This window comes from Sinocyclocheilus rhinocerous, unplaced genomic scaffold (genome assembly GCF_001515625.1).
Source record: "Sinocyclocheilus rhinocerous isolate Xijiao unplaced genomic scaffold, SAMN03320098_v1.1 scaffold2160, whole genome shotgun sequence".
NCBI lineage: Eukaryota > Metazoa > Chordata > Actinopteri > Cypriniformes > Cyprinidae > Sinocyclocheilus > Sinocyclocheilus rhinocerous.
Window position 1 is genome coordinate 213,054 of NW_015646171.1, and position 19,834 is coordinate 232,887.

General features: G+C 35.5%; 2 protein-coding genes across 12 annotated transcripts in view; both read right to left on the bottom strand.

Annotated features, from left to right (window-relative positions):
- The window catches only part of LOC107707105 (protein SCAF11-like), a 15,344-nt gene extending 9,741 nt beyond the window's left edge, over nt 1–5,603 (bottom strand). For 2 of the 7 annotated variants that reach the window (XM_016511002.1, XM_016510997.1), the window contains exons 1-9: nt 5,428–5,603; nt 5,019–5,079; nt 4,697–4,842; nt 2,277–2,354; nt 2,109–2,188; nt 1,966–2,036; nt 1,010–1,047; nt 818–918; nt 612–728 (exon numbers count right to left, since the gene is read on the bottom strand). In XM_016511002.1, coding sequence (XP_016366488.1) covers nt 612–728; nt 818–918; nt 1,010–1,047; nt 1,966–2,036; nt 2,109–2,188; nt 2,277–2,354; nt 4,697–4,842; nt 5,019–5,040 — 653 coding nt within the window. In that variant the 5' untranslated portion in view covers nt 5,041–5,079; nt 5,428–5,603. Of the gene's footprint in view, nt 1–611; nt 729–817; nt 919–1,009; nt 1,048–1,965; nt 2,037–2,108; nt 2,189–2,276; nt 2,355–4,696; nt 4,843–5,018; nt 5,091–5,427 lie in introns of all 7 variants that reach the window. The other 5 variants (XM_016511004.1, XM_016511000.1, XM_016511003.1 and 2 more) reach the window with 5 other exon arrangements.
- Nucleotides 5,604–8,204: 2,601 nt separating this feature from the next.
- LOC107707106 (sodium-coupled neutral amino acid transporter 2-like) lies at nt 8,205–19,377 on the bottom strand. 5 transcript variants are annotated; one of them, XM_016511005.1, is made up of 17 exons: nt 19,305–19,376; nt 17,862–17,975; nt 17,332–17,460; nt 17,157–17,241; nt 16,960–17,075; nt 15,783–15,856; nt 15,611–15,703; nt 14,934–15,009; nt 14,482–14,564; nt 13,614–13,672; nt 13,334–13,471; nt 13,171–13,250; nt 12,946–13,046; nt 11,150–11,274; nt 10,921–11,065; nt 9,696–9,793; nt 8,205–9,615 (listed from the first exon to the last, which is right to left on the bottom strand). In XM_016511005.1, exons 2-17 carry the CDS (start codon nt 17,972–17,974, stop codon nt 9,502–9,504), a joined length of 1,629 nt encoding a protein of 542 aa, XP_016366491.1. In that variant the 5' UTR covers nt 17,975; nt 19,305–19,376; the 3' UTR covers nt 8,205–9,501. The 5 variants fall into 5 exon arrangements, with proteins under 5 accessions (XP_016366491.1, XP_016366493.1, XP_016366495.1 ...); XM_016511007.1 differs by lacking the exon at nt 17,862–17,975 and having other exon boundaries at nt 19,305–19,377; XM_016511009.1 differs by lacking the exon at nt 17,332–17,460.
- Nucleotides 19,378–19,834: the final 457 nt, after the last annotated feature.

Genomic DNA, 19,834 nt, shown 5'->3' on the forward strand with positions numbered 1-19,834 from the left:
TTAGACTGTGTTTCTGATTAAATAAAGCAGTAATTGATGCCATAAAATCATGAGTATGTTTTGATTTAAAGGTCAGAAGCTATAGCTTACATGAACAACAAAAAAAAATAAATCACAAACATGACACTTAAATTAAATAATTTTATATGTACTGATTTATTCATTAATGTGTAACGTGTAAAAGATTTTCAGAATTTTTACAACTCTTTTGCTTTAGACTATTTACATATGTTAAATCATAAAATAAAATGTTAAGGTTACCACTGCATCTTTCTGAAAAAAAAAAATGCAGTGATTAATATATAGTTTATTTATAGTTATTTTCAAATCTTCAATGTACTGTAATTATAAAAGAACTTTATTATTGTTTATTTAATTCTAACAAATAAGTTCTTGTTAAAAACTAACCAAAATTAAAAATAATTATATATCGGTGTCTGCATCGGCTATCGGCCAAAATGAGTTGAAAATTATCGGCATATCGGATATCGGCAAAAATCCAATATCGTGCATCCCTAGTACAAATACTACATTTCAAATTCACATTTTCAAAACAAAAGCCGATTGTCCCTGAAATGACTGTGACATGATATTCGAAACTTGCTTCTCACCTGGACACATCTGCAGAGGGGGCAGGTACAGAGGCAGGAAGCCACCTGCGTTTTCTCTCTAATCTCCTCCACTGGATGTCATCTGGTCCTTCCTCACAAACCTCAACAGATCCTGTCCTACAGCGCAAAACAGTAAATACACTTTAACATGCATCCAAGAGACACTGTTCAGTCACCAAAAAGAAACAAGTCACATGTGCGCTTACATGATCTGCGTCAGCGTGCCGACCGTCGCACCCTGCTGGCTGGGCAGTGATGAGTGACAATGCTGAGTGAGCAGAAGAGAGTGGCATGAGTCTCCATTCTCCTGCACACATAAACACTGCTTAACACTTCCTGTTTCATTCAAACGCGATAAATGAGACCAAACTCAGAAACACAATTAGTGCAAGACTAACCTTCCTGTTTTTATCCAAACATGCATCTGAATCACCTGCTGAAGAGTAAAAGACCATTACTTTGACGAGTTTGGAAAGCTCATATTACTAAACATTTATTTTTTTCTGTTCTGTTATACAGAGTTCATTACGACAATCAATTAAATAATACATCTATGCAAAAAAATCTTGTTTAAAAAAATAAAAAATGAAAACGTTTACAGTATTACAGTTATGATGGAAATATATGTGGAAATATATTGTGCAGCACCAGATTAAAAATTGAAAAACAAAAAAGATTTTTTTTTTTTAAATCTAAAAAAAAAAAAAAAACTTATTTTTTAATATTTAAAGTTGAAATTTACATTAATGTTGGTTTACAGTTTTGTATCATTGAGATACTATTACAGTTTTTATTAATATTTTGAATTAGTTTTTATTTTTAGATTTTGACATTTTCAATTTAAAGTTTTAGTCATTTTGTTCTGGTTTTTTAGTAATTTTTATCAGATTATTATCATGCATCTATATAGGTTTTATTCATTTTTATTTCTTTTTTTGATTTTTGTTTTAGTTATTTTAGTACATTAAGTTAGAGTAAATGAAAATGAAAAATGTTGCCTTGGCAACTTGATGAATTTTTTTTTTGAATTGTGTTTAAATATTTTATTTTAGTTCAGTTAAAATTTATTTTATTTCAAGAAAAAAAAGTTTAGTTTTAGTTTAGTTAGCAACTATAAGTCTGGTTTACAATACTGTAATGTATTATGATCTAACAAGACCAAAGTATTTTCTGTTGTAATCAACAGAATTTTAACCTGGAATATTCTTTCATATTGAAATATGATACAAATATCATACAAATATTGATATATTATACAAAATTGTATCATATATCAATATTTGTGTTGAAATATGATACAAAAACCAAACAAATATATCATGAACAAGACAAGAATCAATATTGAAGCACATACATTTTCTGTGGCATTTCAGTTTGGCGTTAGCTCTTTTCTCTTGTGTTCTCTCTGTACTTCCTGTCTCTCCCCTGTTAACGACACAATTATATATTATATAATCAAATAAACAGCATACGCAAACACAATCACATTGCACTTACACAGAGACGCGACACATTCGTTGACCATCCTGACTGCAGCATGTGTGCAGCTCTGACAGTGTGGGCGCCTTCACTGGAAGCTGAAACACAGAGGAGAAGCTCGGCTTAGTTTCATCAGGAATAAGTGCCTCTTACTGAGACGTACAGGACATCAGGAGGACGTCTGACCTTGATGCACTGCTGTGAGGAACCCTGCAGGTAGATCACGCTGAAGGGTCTGCGGTCCACCGGGCAGGACTGAACCATCTGTAGCCCATCACACACAACATTACACATTACAACCTGGGCATTGTGCAGATTATACAGGCTGTTACATCTGACAGTACAGGAACATACAGTGCATACAGAATATATAGAGAAAAACAACATAGGCTACATAAAATAAAAATGAGATTAAAATAAAAACCAATTACAAATGAGTAAATAAATATAAAACATATTGCACAAGCTAAGTTTGAACTTCGCAGGTTTCATACCTCTTTTTAAAAAAAAATGAACATCTGATCAAAAATCCCACATACATATATGCATGCACAAGCTTTCACAGATATTCTGGTTTACACATATATACAGTATCAGGGCTCGACATTAACAGGACAAGTGGATTTTTTAAAGGGGCAGGTGAAAGAGAATTTTACTTGATTTGACTACATTCAGTGTAAACCGTGACTGATAATGTTGACAGTAAGGTCGCACCAAGTTGAGTCTCGCGCAGCCAAACCAAACAAATGAGCATGACAACAAACAAAAAACTCACAGGTTACAGAAGCATAATGCAGTAGAAAATTATATTTATAATATAGGTAAGCAACATCACATGACCAAGAGTGATGTTTTCCTAAATATCAGCACAATTGCAAACTTGACACTGATTTTATACAACAGTAGTTCAACAAACTTAAAGTTATTATTAAGTGACTTACATTTTAGATACAATATTTACTGTTTTTTGCCAATGAAAATAGTTCCAAACCAAGCCACAGCAGAACTGTTGCCGTCTCCGAGCAACAACACACAATGATGTTTCGTTACTGAACAGTTTTTGAACAAATCAGGTGAGTCAATGATTCAGTGACTCATTCATAAAGACAGTCACTTATGCTTCATTCCTGAAGGAATCAGCCATTTGAACGAATCGGTTGAAGGAATGACTCAATGACTCACTCATTAAGACAGTCACTTGCTTCCACCTGCTGTTTAGTTTCATACGATTTCATTTGAATGGTGCCATATTATTCTAACTGAATTTATTTATGACATTTAAGAATTTGACATGAAAGATGACTCATACAGCTTAAAATGATCTGAAACAGAGAAGTGAAATTGGGTTAAAGGGTTAGAATAGAAATTGTGCTTCAGTAATTTTGCGTAAAATTATTTTAATGCGTTAAAGAATTAATCGCATGCGTTAATGCATTAACGTATGTTTTTTTTTATTTATATATATATTTTTTTTTTCATTTTTGTAAGAAGTCTCTTATGCTCACCAAGATTGTATGTACTTGTTCTAAAATATAGTAAAAACTGTAATATTATGAAATACTGTTACAGTTTAAAATAACTTATCCCTGTGATCAAAGCTGAATTTTCAGCATCATTACTCCAGTGTCACACGTACAGCTGCCTCCTAATAGTAGACTAACCGTTAGTCGACGAGAAGAGGCTTAGTCGATCAAAATGTTATTAATCGCTTAGTCACAAAAAAAAACAATTCCACAGGAAGTGGCAAAGTCACTTAGTCCGTGACTGACAGATTAATTACAGCTGGTCTATATGGTAATTACAGTACATCGGACATCCAAACGTTTGTTTCGTTCATCGACCTCAAATGTGGCTTATCATCTGACACATTGTGGAGATGATGAGTCAGTGTCATCAACTTCATCACTGCAGGTGAAAATACAGAAAACACTAGTTTATCAATGAATTATTATATAATGTTAAAGGTGACATATCATGAAAATCTGACTTTTCCTGGTTTTAAGTGCTATAATCAGGTCCCCGGTGTTGACAAAATGTTAGCCTATACATAATACTATACAGCCTATACAAAGCTCTTTTTTAAAATCTTGGTTTACATAAATTTCTACATATGCCATGTCATGCCATAGCATCATTAAACTAGCATCTAACAATGGACAAAAGTGTTTTTTTTCTCTAACTTATGGTTCTGTAACCATAAAGGCTGCTGAGTAATTTGCCCCCTGACTAAGCATTTAAAGAATTTAGGGCAAGCATTTAAATAATCCTGTTAGGCAGTCTTCTTGCTGTTTTTTCCCTGACACATTCATAATCGTTACTTCTACCGGTGTGCTGTGGCAAATTTTATGCGTGCGCTTGAGCGCTGATAGGTTATAGGCAATTAAAGGCTCATTATTATGAATTATATGGTTTATTAATATAGACGTGCGATTAGTCGACTAATAGCTAAACTAGTCGACTAGAAAAATCATTAGTCGAGGGCAGCCCTAGTCACATGATCCTTCAGATATCATTCTAATATGCTGATTTGCTGCTCAATTTTATATATATATATATATATATATGTGTGTGTGTGTAAGCATTTTAAATCAGAAGTGACAGCTGACCTGAGCCCAGCGGCGGATGCAGTCCAAGCAGTAGACGTGTCTGCAGCAGTCGGGTACGGCTCTTTCTGTCCGTCTGGGTCGGTTCAGACAGATTGGGCACCGCTGAGCCTCCTCTTCCTCCAAACTCTCATCTGAGCTCTGCCCACCTGAAAAAAAAAAAATCACAGAGTTAAAGTTTTACTTACCTTTTTACAGAATAATGCGTTAAATTATGAGATGCATCCCAGCCAAATTCAACAACTCATTCCTATATGCCTTGTTCAGTCAAGTGTATGTAAAGTTACAAAGGCAGCATATCCAGATATGAATAAACCCCGCTCACCCTTTCCTGGCCCCTCTTGCATCTTTGGCTCCGGGTCACAGCAGCTCTGAGCCCTGATTTACTGTCCCAACACATTTAAAGAAAAAACATATAATAAAGTACAACTCTGATACATTTCAATCATCATCATGACAGCGCAACTCAGTCACTGTGTCTTTATTTGCTGTGTTTACTCTCTCTCTCAACACAGCTGAAGTTTGAGTTGCTCATTAGCAGCCTGTAGCGATTAAAGAGGCATTTAGAGCTCTTTATACTCATTGAAGTTAGTCCTATATGATTAACTAGTATGGATAACATACATAGACACATATCGAGATGTTTACATGCCATGTTTATAAGTTCAGACTCTTGTTTATCAGTGTGACGCGGCTAGCTGTGTTAGCATCCGCTGTCATTAGCATACACTCACCTCCGCGCGCGTCCCTCCACGGACTTCAGATCATATATTAGCACGCAGGACGCTCCTCAGCGCAAAAACACACTTTTCGTGCACTTTCATGAGCCCTTGCTCTCGTAATTGCGATAGATTTAAAGGCGTCCGGCCACATGTGGGTCAGAAGCTGCAGTTCCGCCTCTTCACCGCTGGGTGGCATGACGGGAGACTCAGCGCGTCATCACGTAGGGGTTAAGGTTCACAGATTCGGAACTTCTTCCTGTGGAGGAAAAATTAAAGTCCACCAAAGGGAGCTCCCCTTGCTCAGTACAATTAAAAATGATAAATATGTAAATAAAAACGTAAAGAAAAGATGAATAAAAACACGCTAGAAAGGATAATCACTTACCAATTTGTAAAATTCACATTGCCTCTAATTTTTTATTTAGTAATATGAAATGTTAAAATAATAATAATAACAATAATAATAATAACAATATATTAATATGATATAAAAACAATCTGTGAAGCCATTTACCCACAACAGTGAGCTTAACGTTGATGAAAACTACTACTATTTTTCTTATATATTATACTGAGTGTTACAGCCAAAACAAATCCTTCATTGAGTCTTCTTTTTGTTTTTATCGATTACATTTCTATTAACGGTATCAGAGAGCTGATTGGTCCCTTAAGAATAATTTATAATAAATCTGACCAATAAGAGATCACGTCGCTGCCGCAGCGCTCCGCCTCCTTTGGTTTGTGCTTAGTTTCTTTTCCGCTGAATAATTTTTCTAAAGACTAAAGATCGTTTGGATGTGATTACTGTTGTCATCTTAAATGTTATTAAGTGTTTCTGTTTAAAACGATCGAGTGATCACACTTTTTAAAAATTACTATATAAACAGTATATAATCCAAACGGCATAACAGAATCGTGCATTGCAGAAAGTATCCAGTAGAGGGCGACATTAAACACGAACAAAAGAGCAAGTTCTGTCAACTCATCACAAATGCTTTGCGAATATATATATATATATATATATAAACATTCATGAGCAGATTAAAAAAAAATCGGTACTTTTATGGTGTACAAATGTAATACAAATAATTAATAAAAATTTATATATAATAATATAAATACTTTTTACATAATAATATAATAATAATAATTATAATAATGTATAATAATTTTATAATAATAATAATTTAATAAATGTATAATATATAGACACACTCACACACTCAAAATGTGAACATATGTTAGAAAATACAGATTTGTAAGTAAATACCAAATACCATTAAAAAAAATATATATTTAAAATTGAATAAATAAAATAAAAAATAAAAACGATTCATGAGCAGATTTAAAAAGAAAAATATTGCATTGTATGCTGTTTAAATGTCATAAAAAGAATTAATACAAATGTTATATAATATTAATAAAACATTAAAATCTGTGTGTGTGTATATATATATATATATATATATATATACACACACACACACACACACACACACACACACTGCTGTTCAAAACTTTTAGGATCAGTAAGATTTTTAATGTTTTAAAAAAGTCTCTTCTGTTCATCAAGGCTGCATTTATTTGACCAAAAATCCAGAAAAAACAGTAATATTGTATTACTATTTAAAATAATGTTTTTCTATTTTAAAATACTTAAAATAGTTGTGCTGCTTAATATTTTTTTGGAACAGAAAAAGAAAAAGAACAGCATTTATTTAAAACAAAAATCGTTTTAAATAAATGCTGTGTAACGCCACTGACAAAATCATTCAATAAACAATAAATGTACTTTTAAAACCATGAAATATTTAGTGTGACCATATATGTAACAAAGCAAAAAAATATAAAACAGTAGGTTCGATGTGTACTTGACAAGTCTCATGCCTGAACAATAAGAGATTTCTATCAAATATCTCAAGGACACATAGATGGGTTATCATGAACCTTTAATAGACATTAATTACATGATATACATAGTGTTTCATTGAAACAAGAGCGTATCATTCGCAGGAATGGCCTCTTGTACACGAGGAGCGCTTCACCCCTCTCGGGTCTGAGTACAGCATTTTAGTAGTAAGGTGAAAGGTGTGTGTGTGTCAGGGCTGATCACAAGCCTATAGGAACCTTGTGCTCAGTTTGACATTCACAGCCAGATGAAGAGGGGCCGATCAGGGGCCCCGACACACACCGAGGGACATCTAAAGCCATTTTAATATTTCAAACATGTTGAGTAAAATTGAGAAAAAAACAAGAATAAACGACAGCATATATACACTTCATTTGTGGTATATACACATATGTACAATATATATATAAATATAGTAAAATAGATTAAATTACACTGATGTTTTTCCATAAATAATGGCTGGAGAGTAACATGTTGGATGACACATGAGGTTTAGCTGTTGGAAGCACAGTGTGTGTGTGTGTGTGTGAGAGAGACGGTGGTCACATGACCTCTCCATTCACCACACTAATAACAGCTGATTAGTGGACGACACACACTCCTCTGTCTGTCAGTCAATCGTTTCTCGTTCATGGAGTAACTTCAAGCTGCCGATGGCAAACACTGAAAAGGTAAGTCAAGTTAAACACTAATGGTCTCTTTTCCCTTCGGCAACAACGTTCTGCCATTCGATTCTGCGGTTTACAAAGCAAAACAAATGACAATAATACTGTCAAGCTTTAAAGTCAACATGAAGCGACAACCAGCTACTCGTTTATTTCTGTAATGTGACAAATGTTAGAGTGAAACAGGATATTCAACTCTTTTTTTAATCATTATTCGCTATTAGTGCATTTGTATTAATGTTTTAGAAAGACTGAATAACCTAAAACAGTCTAAAACAATGAATGAATAGCTATTTGACTGTTGGTAAACATCATTTCGATGTGACGTCAGCTGAACAGCCATTTCAGATAATGTGCAATGATGAAATGTTCATCATTAGACCAAGAATGTGTATAAAGTTTTGATGATAAAAATGTTATTTCTGAACGTTTTTGTTGGATAGAACATTCTATTTGATCATTTTGCAAACATTATGGGAAAGTTACTTTTGGATGTTCTCTGAATGTTCTGAAGCAAGTTGCAACATTTAAAAAATGTTACAGTAACGTCCAACTTTGAACGAACGTTCTGTTAACGTTACTAGACGAACGTTTGTTTAAAACTTAGAAAGAACCTTGCACCTTGCAAATGCTAGATGTCCAACTAAAGCATTTATGAACAATGTATAAATCAAGTTTTTACGCTAATGTTTTGAGAGCATCTTTAAAGACCAGAGAATCTTGAACGAATGTTCTATTAGCGTTACTGGAAGGTTCTTTTAACATTTTTGGAACGAATGTTCTGTTCAAGTTTGTTAATAACCTTTGCTAGAACGTTCTGCAAACATTCCCTGTTAGCTGCGTCTCATGTTGACTGTGAAGCACCCATCGTTGTCCTCAGGGTTTAAATAAGTTACAGTAAATTCATTCAGCCGTTCCACCTGTCTGAAATCAACAACTACAAATCAATATTTGTTCATTAGTAGATCTACACGACAGGTAAAGGTGACTCAAGTAGTACAGTATAAATGGCATCGTAACGAATGCGTTTAAAGCACAGCCAAGATGTGCGAAATTACAGTTTTTTCACATTTGCTGAAAAAAAAGTAAGTGCTTTTCTACATACAAACACCGATATTTTTGGCAACGGTACAAACAGATCGAAAACGCATCTGCAGGCGACGCTCCGCTCAGTGTCGATCGTGAAATCAGTTTTGGTTGTAAGTACGAAACGCCTAACCTGAATACAGAGAATGATGCACGTGTGCGACGTACCACCGAAAAACTCAGCTGTACCGGAAGAACAACACAAAAGAAAAGCAAATCAACCAAAAAAAGAAGCACAACAATACGAGTGGATCACCATCTGTGTGGCCTAACAGCATACTGTACAAAGTTCAGGACATTCTCTCAGAATGGGATGTTTGTCTTTGCTCTGCGCTGGAAATAGAGCAGCTTCTTCTAGTTCTCAGTTGCAGCGTAAGTGGCTCGGCTCCGCCCATCTGCCTGTCAATCAGGGTTAGGACACGCCCACTAGTGGCCGTCAGCGTGCTCGCCTGAAGATCCTGCGTTGTGGATCCAGTCTGCGATGATCAAAGCCATGCTGCAGATCATCACCATGAATCCCACGATGAGGAACAAAGTCGCCTGAGAAGAAGGAGAGTGTGATGAGACACACTGAGTCGATCGCAGGTCAAGAACACGTGTTTGGTCAGATCATGTCTTACCCCCATCTTCTGGACAGATTTCATGGACTCCTTCTTCACCAGTTTGATGTAGAAGGCCGAGGGAAGGATGAAGATCAGCATAGCAGCAGCGGACGCACCTGCAGGGAGACCAAAAACACATTTAAAACATTTTTGTTACTTGAAATAAAATAAAAATATTGATATAAAAGCTGTAAACAAAAAACTTAGATATAAATATAAAAAAAACCCTAAGCGTATTTTATTTCAGTTTGTTGACAAGGTAACATTTCTAATTTATTATTACTAAAATAACTAAAACTGAAATAGTAATTAATAAAAAACTATAGAGACATATTAAAAAACATGAAATCAAATAAAATATTTTAAATGTATTAAAAAATAAAAATAAAAAACTGGAAAAAAAAACTGAAAAAAAAAAATCTTATTTTATTTCGGTTTCTTGAAAAGGAAACATTTCAAATTTTTTTTGGTTGAAGTAGTAAAACAACTCAAATTTACAGATTATTGAAAACTATATAGATGTATTTTTAAAATGACAAAAACAACAAAATTACTAAAACTTTAACTGAAATTAAAATAAAGCAGGAAGATATAAAAATAAAAACAAATTCAAAATATTAATAAAAATGATAATAGACTATTAATGATACTAAAATTGTATAATGCAGTTCAGAGGTTACATATTAATGTTTTAAAATAAAATTACTAAAACATATAAAATGATAAAAAATAAAATGTGACCCTGGACCACAAAACCAGTCATAAGGGTCAATTTTTTTAAACATCCGAAAGCTGAATAAATAAGCTTTCATAGATGTATGGTTTGTTAGGATAGGACAATATTTGGTCGAGATACAACTATTTGAAAATCTGGAATCTGAGGGTGCAAAAAAATCAAAATATTGAGAAAATCATCTTTAAAGTTGTCCAAATTAAGTTCTTAGCAATGCATATTACTAATCAAAAATTAAGTTTTGATACATTTACAGTAGGAAATTTACAAAATATCTTCATGGAACATAAATTACTTAATTAGAACATTAGAACATTTACTTAATGTCCTCATGATTTTTGGCATAAAAGAAAAATCAATAATTTTGACCCATACAATGTATTTTTGGCTATTGCTACAAATATACCCCAGCGACTTAAGACTGCTTTTGTGCTCAAGGGTCAATATATGATATTACAATAACACTGGCACACACACGCGCAATGACATCACTTCCTGTGTCCCACTTACCGATGAATCCGAAGATGTCTCTGATGGTGGGAACGAAGATGACGAGGATGTTGACGCAGACGAGCAGAGCGACGGTGATGCAGATGTGACGAGGCCAGCTGAACTCTTTGGAGGCGCCGAGCAGCTGGTTGACTGAGGTGCGGATCTGAAACGTTAAAAAAAAAATTGGTCAACACTCCTGCAACGTTGCTGTCTGTTTCCACACCTGTAAATGTGCTGGAATACTCACTGGGAAGAGAACCACGGGCACCGTCAGCGTCACGGCGGTCAGGACGGCAAAACGCACGATCAGAAGCACCACGTCGAAATTATAGACCTTTGAGTAAGTGTGCAGGAGCTCGGGTTCAACGGCCTCCACGGGGCTTATTGCTTTAATAAAACATTCATCCAAAGTTATCTGGTCTTTAATAACATTCTCAAAACGTTAGCACAAAAACATAATCTATACATTGTTTATGGAATGTTTTTTTTCTTGTTCGTCGAACATTTTTTAAATGTTACAGGTTGTTTCAGAATGCTCAGAGAACATTTAAAAGTAACGTTCATATAATTGTTTTCAAAAATGATCAAACGGAATGTTCCCTTAACTTTTGCATAACAAGGATTAACATTTTTTTAAAATGTAAAAATGGACATTTTGAACGTTCAGAGAACATTCAGAAATAACGTTTTCATAACTTAATGTAAACTGTCGCAAAATGTTCTTAGAACATATTTTTGTTAGTTGAGATGATAGTTTTTATTATTTATTTTTTTAAATATATTTTTCATTTTCATTTTCATTTTAAAGATTTAGTCATTTTTGTTGTGTTATTGTCATTTTTAGTAGTTTTATTTATTTAATTATTTTCAGTTGTAGTTTTAGTTATTTTGGTTCTTTAACAACTAAAGAAATAAAATAAGAAATAAAACTACCATATATGACAATTAGAAATGTAGCCCTGCCAACTAGCTGAAATAAACTTTTTTTTTTTGTAATGTTATTATTTTTTTCAGTCAATGTTTATTTTATTTCAAGTAACAAACATGTTTTTTTAAGGTTTAGTTTTAGTAGCCCTGCTCTGAATGGTGAAAAACAGATCTTATTGTCAACAAATTCACTGTAACTTTGTCCTGCACATCAAACAAACCATCCCACAAAAATTTTATTTTTCCATTTGCCGAGTCTGAGAAGTCCCTGCGTTGCATAACGTTTCCTGTCTATCAGGGAAACGTAAAAACATCAAACATGATGTTCTATTCCTGCTGCGGCAAACAGCTGAACGCCTCAGACTCTTTCCCAAAACTTGCGAAACCGACCAGAGCCGCGGAGAGACTCAACGCTGGCTTTCTGCTGGTTCAATCCGGTGCGCTCTAACAGACACACCTCCGTTTAAAACAAACACTGCGCGTCACGGCGGTCAGGACGGCAAAACGCACGATCAGAAGCACCACGTCGAAATTGTAGACCTTTGAGTAAGTGTGCAGGAGCTCGGGTTCAACGGCCTCTGTGGAATAAACCATGTTTAGTTCAGACTTACTACAGAATTTAAGTGTTATTTTAGTACATTGAGATATTATCCCAGCTATTATAAAACAGAGAGTTCCGGTCCTTGATTCTGATTGGCTGAGCCACATTCGAAGCTGTTGTAAATTACTCTACAAACATACACCTTTGTTTACTTCTGTGTGTTGCTCGGCAACCACTTTGTTGGATTCTGAGGAACTACATTGTTTGGTGGAAGAATACTGTTTTTATTAATATCATTACAACGTTTCCTGTCTATCAGGGAAACGTAAAAACATCAAACATGATGTTCTATTCCTGCTGCGGCAAACAGCTGAACGCCTCAGACTCTTTCCCAAAACTTGCGAAACCGACCAGAGCCGCGGAGAGACTCAACGCTGGCTTTCTGCTGGTTCAATCCGGTGCGCTCTAACAGACACACCTCCGTTTAAAACAAACACTGCCTCACTGTATATTTCAACCTGCCACTGGACTATAAAATGTGCTCTGATGTGGGCGTGCGTCTGCGTTTCGCTCACCGTTGAAGGTCAGGTATCCAAAAAGAGCAGCCAACAGATACATGACAAACATTCCCAGGAACGAGACATTTGCAACGTTCTGCATCTTCCTTCTGGAACGACTGCAGAGAGAGAGGTAGAGAAAGAGTTAGTTGGTACAGTGGCTTTGTATAGTGAGGTTGAACTCACAAAAAGCAACCTGTAGCGATTAAGTATTTTATTTGTAAGCGTTAAAGTCGCACTCACTCTTTGAGCTCCTCGTACATGGGCAGAATAGCCGGGTGGCACACAAACGCAAAGGTCAGGATGGGCACCGCATACACAGTCTAAGATAAAACAATAAAGTTCGATCACCACACTCTCCTTTCACTCAAATGCAAATATCCGAATGCAAATATCCGTCTCGTACCTGTGAGTTGAAGACGAAGTACTTGGGTTTGCAGCACTCTTCATCAGTAGTGTTGACCTGCGGCTGAGAGACGTTCACTGTGATGTTAATGAAGTTCTCCGGTAACGGACAGGGGATCTGGAACTTCTTATAGATCACCTGAAGAACAAAAGCAGGAGGGATCGTCTCATCAGACTAACAATAGCAGCTCCAATGACACTCTTGCTTTCATTTGCATATTTATTTCTATGTTAAACAAGAGCAATTTAAGTAAAACTGAGCAATTTATCTCAGTGCTCACCACAATAAGGAAGAACACCATGCACAACAAGGAGAAACCGCTAGTGTATCCCAGATAACCTGAAATGAAACACAAACCATAAGGATCAACATAAACCACACTAAAATTTCACCCACATTTAATTGTTCTAAAATGGCACTAAATTTATTTGTATAATATTTCATAATTTTTTTATTTGTAATTTAACTATTTTTATAATAATAATAACAATAAATAGTAAAAATTTTAATTATAGTAATGATTGCATTTATTTTGTTCATAATTTTATTATTTTCACAAAAACTGCCACATTTCACCCTAATATATTATATATTATTTTCTAAAATTGTATAACATTTTTTATAATAATTATCATAATACAATATAATATATATATTATAATAATAATTTTATATATTTATAATTAACATGTTTTATTATTTGTCATTATTCATGATGAACATGAAAACGGTCACATTTCACCCTCATATATAATCATTGTTTGCTATAATTGTATTATGCTAATTTGTATATATATATATTTTGTTTTTATAATTTTATCATTTTTATAATACTTTTATGTATTATTTTCTTAATAATATAATAATCTATTATATTATAAATATCTATTATTATGTCACTTCAGCCTCATATTTTACACAAATGTTTTTTCTAGAATAGAATTACTTCTATTTCTATAATAATTCTATTTAATATTATAAAAATAATTGTAAAGTAAATGAAGCATATTTAACTGTATTTTATGGTTTTACAGGGAACAGGCTTAATTTTCTGTATGCAAAATATAATTTTGTAAATAATAAATAAAATAAATGTTAAAAAATGGAGTATAATTTTATTACTTTGCTCTTCATTTGGGAACACTTACCCAGGTTTCTAAGCAGCGAGAGCGGCAGTATGATAGTCATAGTGACGATCAGCACCAGATAATCTCCATTAGTGTACCACGAGCTGCAAAACACACCACAGACATCGATATTAGCATGCTGAGGAAATGACACGCAGCTGTTCTGCAACATCCTCTTTCACAAACGAGCGTGTTTCACTTGTGCCTTGTGGCTTTGGGCTCCATGTCGGGGTCTGAATCTTTCATGTCAGTGTTTGTTGTATTGGGTCACTGTCACAAAGCTCTCAATCGACGTCTGTGAACAGACGCTCAGACCCCCCCGATTGAACAGCTGTACAATGAAGCGCTCACACTGTTCTGCACAGAGCTGGAAAACATTCCAGCACAACAACAACAGCATCAGCCTGTGCTGTCCAGTCCTCGCACAGCTCCGGACATCTGCGCACATGTGACGGAAATAAATGAAATCTTACTTGTCATTGCCGTCCAAGAAGGCCTTAATGACGATGGGCAGCTCGTACTTCACAATGTAGAGGTAGCTTGCCATAGCTGGGATTGAAAGAGAGTTTGAAAACATTTTAGCGCCTTAAAACAACCCAAAATATCACTTGCTATCTGCACATTTCCAGGTAACAAATTTGGGTTATAAAAACATTGTGGGAACATTGTTTGGAAATGTTTCTAAAATGTTGAAATGTCCAGTTTTCTTGTTAAGATTATAACGTTATTTAAAGGTTACAAAAACGTTTCTTAGAACGTTCTATTAACTCGATTTTCACCGAAAATCTAATGAATGTTTATTTTTAATGTTCTAAAAATTTCGTGATTATAATGTTATTTAAAGGTTACAAGTGTGTTTCTTGCAGCATTTTACAAATTTATCCCAAAATACGTTATTTTTTATATTCTAAAACGTTAAAATGTCTAGTTTTCTTGTTGATTGAAGGTTACAAAAATGTTTCTTAGAATGTTCATCAACTACAGATTTTCTCTCAGCATTACGAGAACGTATATTGAATATTAAGAAAGCTACAAGAACGTTCCGTAACCATTACTTTAAGAACATTTTGTCCTCACATTTATAAAAAAAAATACTAGTGAAAGTTGTGAGAATGTTCCCTGTTAGCTGGGTTCACATTACTAGTCGTACCTCCGAAGTTTTGCATGGTGATAGAGCAGGACGCCGCCAGTTTGCCGGGAATCCCAAAGGCCTTGTACCCCAGCTGTTCGTACACCAGAGAACCTGGACGGAGGAGGCAGAGCATTAAAAAATACTTATCACGGTTAAAAATAGAAACATAGCAGCACAGAGAGAAGCTAACCTCCTTCATTGGCCGTTTTGAGCAGCAAATGGACTGAGTAGAGGGAGAAAATGGCCACGGCAACCAGCAGGATCCTACAGAAATGAACAAAAACACTTCATTATTAAAATCGCTCTCAAACTCTCTCATGGGTTGCAACGCTCTCTTTAAACACTAAACGTCAACATAAAGCAGCATTTTATCTCAGTGAGACAAGACTGCGATTGATTGGATGGTGCTTTGAAAATACTGCATTTTCACCAAACTGTGCACAGAAAGTCCAGGAATATGCATTAAGAAAAACAGAAAGCTCATGTTGACTTTCAGTGTTAAATTAAGATGACCTCAAGCGTTCGCTCCACTGACAACTGGACATAATCGACTGTCTGTGATGAGTCACGTTACGAACACACACACACACACACACACACACACACACACACGTGTTCATAATAGAGGGAGGTGTCTATGGATTAGACCTGATTACATTCTCACACACTAATTCATTCCACTGTCTGGAGTTCGCTTGATCCTGTTGCAGCAACCTGCGTGACCTTCAGTAGATTTCCACTTCACGTGCCTGGAGCTGACGGTCACATCTTTGCGATTTAACCCCTTCCTTAAACGCACAGTAAAGGTTTTCCTCAATGCACTGACTCAAAGCAATGCATTGACTCAAATTCTGATTTAAATCGTTAGGATTATTCTGTGCACACTGGAAATCTCATTTCGGTTGCGTAAGAAATCATTCAAGTCATTCTTCGATGGATTCCTGGAGATTTGGATTCGATTTAAAAACGCAGCATTGCTCCACCTGCAACACCTTTACATAACCGGCGGAAACTCCTCTATCACCAGATTAACACATACGGCTTTGTTTGTAAACATTAGGATGAAGCACGGCTTGCATTTACTTGCTTCCCCAGAGCTGCAGCAGATTTACACCGACCAGAATCTGGGGCAAATTGCTGTTCTCATTAACGGCACTAATTAGCCTAATCAGGTAATTAGCACTCGTGTAAATCACATTTGTGTACATTGTGTTCACAGATTAGAATACTCCCAAACTCACTGCTAACTCTTTTAACTAGGACTAACTAGAAAAGTTGGGTGGTATCAGCTCATGCAAATGTGCATGTAAATTTTTAAAACTGATGTTTTTGGCCGTACGGATATAAAGAAGCACCTCGATACTCACACAAACATGGCGATGCCAGTGTTGGCCATGGCATAGGAAAGTCCCAGGATTCCACTTCCCATGATGGCATTGCCCAAGTTAAACACCGACATCCCGAACGACGCCGAACCAGGGCTCTGAAAAACAGGAACAGTGAGATTTATGTGTGTGAATCGGCAGTATCTGATGAAACCTCTAAGACCAGATCAACCACTTACATATTCAGCTTCATATTTCTTCTTGCCCAGTTGATGATCAGAGAGGAAGTTCTGGCTTTCCGCGTCCACGTCGGTATATTGCATTCTGTAAGCACATCAGTGCATTAGATCAGCATAAGGGAAGGTTTATTAACTAATAGTGACTCGTCTCCAGGTCAAATGAAGCAAGTTTTACCCATTGAGGGGAACTTTGGGGGGACAGTGCTGATAACTCGTGTACTCGTTGCTGTTGGAAATGCTGCTGTCTGTGTCTGGATCGATGTTAAAGCGACTCATCTTTGTGTTTGCAGGAGCTTTGATCATTCTGTAATGCAAAAAAAGGTTTATACAAAGATATGCAAACATTTTACCTAAAATTTGCAAATTATTATTATTACTGAAACATTTAAAACCACACCTTCATTGTAGTCTAATGATTATTTGGGTGTCAGAAATAACCAAAGTGGTTATTTGACAGTCGGTTGCATGGGTGTTAATGCGGTTTAGAAAATGCACGTCCATGCATTGCTCAGCGGAGCCGCTCAGCTCAGCAAATGGGCATCAGGTCATGTGACCCAAAATATGACGTCATCGAATGTTTATTTTTTTAATGTTCTAAGCACTTTACAATGTCCAGTTTTCGTGTCGTGATTATTTAAAGGTTACCTAAAGTTATTTAAAGGCTACTAATAGTGATCTGTCCAGGTCAAATGAAGCAAGTTTTACCCATTGAGGGGAACTTTGGGGGGCATGTACTGGTTGCTGTTGGAACTGCTGCAGTCCATGTCTGGAGCTCGGTCAAAACGACTCATCTTTGTGTTTGCAGGGGTTTTGTTCATTCTGTAATATAAAACAATGGGATATTCTCCTTATTATGCAAGGATTTAGGTTTGGCTTATCCATTGAGGAGAAAAATTGGCTATTTTGGGGGGACATACACACCCACGAGGCTTCAATTTGGTGTTTTGTGTAAGAAATTATCTTGTAATTGCTTTGACTGAAACTGTTTTACCAACATTCACACTTTTCTGTACAGCTGATAAAGGTGGGTCTCTTATCTCTGACATCCCTGTCCTCTGTACTTGAGTTTAAATCGAAGTTAAAGTTTTATCTGCTTAATCTTAATTATGTTTTTATTTCATTATGTGTTACTCTCTCTCTCTCTTTCTTTATCATGTATTAGTGTTATAGCCTACTCTCTCTATATATATATATAATGAAATGAAACAGCATTACAGAAATATCTTTACATAACAGGAAACAATGGTGCACAGGAAAACTATTTAAAATATTATTTAAATGAGATACTCGAAGTTCCTCAAGCGAGAAACACTTGCCTAAACACGCATTTGACCTCAAATTTGCTAATTATAATTTTTTACCGAAACATTTCCATTGTAGTCTAACGATTTAGTTATTATTATTTCAAAAAGCAGAAATGGTAAACCATTCTCCATAATGTTTATTTGACAGTCGATCGCGAGCACACAGTAATCTTTAACCGCTTCTGCGGTTTAGCAGACGTCACGTGACCAACCAAGAACTGAGTGGAAAATTACAACCGACACCGACGTCTCATCACTCTATATTTATATATTCGGAATAAAACGATTAGACATAACCAATTAAGGCTTTTTTTTTCTTGTCGGGTGACTATTTCAACCTATTTAAACGGATTCTGGTGACTATTTTAGACCGTGACCAGTGTTCAATTTCCGTTTAAACTCCCAAACCACATGAATAATTTTATTAGATCAAATAATAATGATAATTTTGGTAACTTAGAGTGAGGAAAAATGTGTGTGAAGCAGACGCCCGTGTGTTTATCAACAACCACCGGACAAATCAAACGACAACGGCAATAAACCCCATTAAATCATGTAACGCTGGCTAATTTAATATAGGCTATCCAGCCTTTGACAGCCAAACTATTTAATATTATTATATTATATTATATTTAAGATTATTAGAGTGTGTTTGAACGAATGTGTGGAAATAAGATGATGAAACACGAATGAGTCACAAAACAGACCGGCCCAAAACAGATAAAAACGATAAAATAAACGCGATTACAGTGTGTTCGGTTAAAAAAAATTAATAAACAAAAAGGTCAGGGAATCATCACGGTTCTAAAACATCAAAAAACTTGAAAACGGGATGAGATCTTACCTCAAGAATAATAATAATAATAATAAAAAAGAGAAATCCGTTTGTTCAGCTCCGGTATGAATGGAAAAAATATCACCAAACCCTCCCAGTCGTGAATAATGTTCCAGTGATCAATTACTAATAACGATTGATCCTTCAAAACTGTACCGTGATAGATAACAACGAAGATAAATACCCTAAGATTGATAAAGTAAATTAAGCATACATATAAATACTGCAATAGCCTACTTATAAACGCTACAATCTGTAATATTAATAATAATGTAGAAGATAAACGGAGATGTCCTCTGGGCGCGTCCGGTATCACAGTCTGATGCTGCTTGAGGGACGGTTTATATTCGCCGGTCGCATTGCATCAGCCGGCAGACACTCGTGGGGTGGAGCCTCTCAAGCGATTGTGTACAAACAGACCCGCGGTGACCCAGACGAGGAGTGCCTCTCATTCCCAGCCTCATGAAGGCGTTCACCGCCTTCTTCCTGCTCATAAGAAATAAAATGAACAGATGCAACCTTTAATATCACAGCTGTGT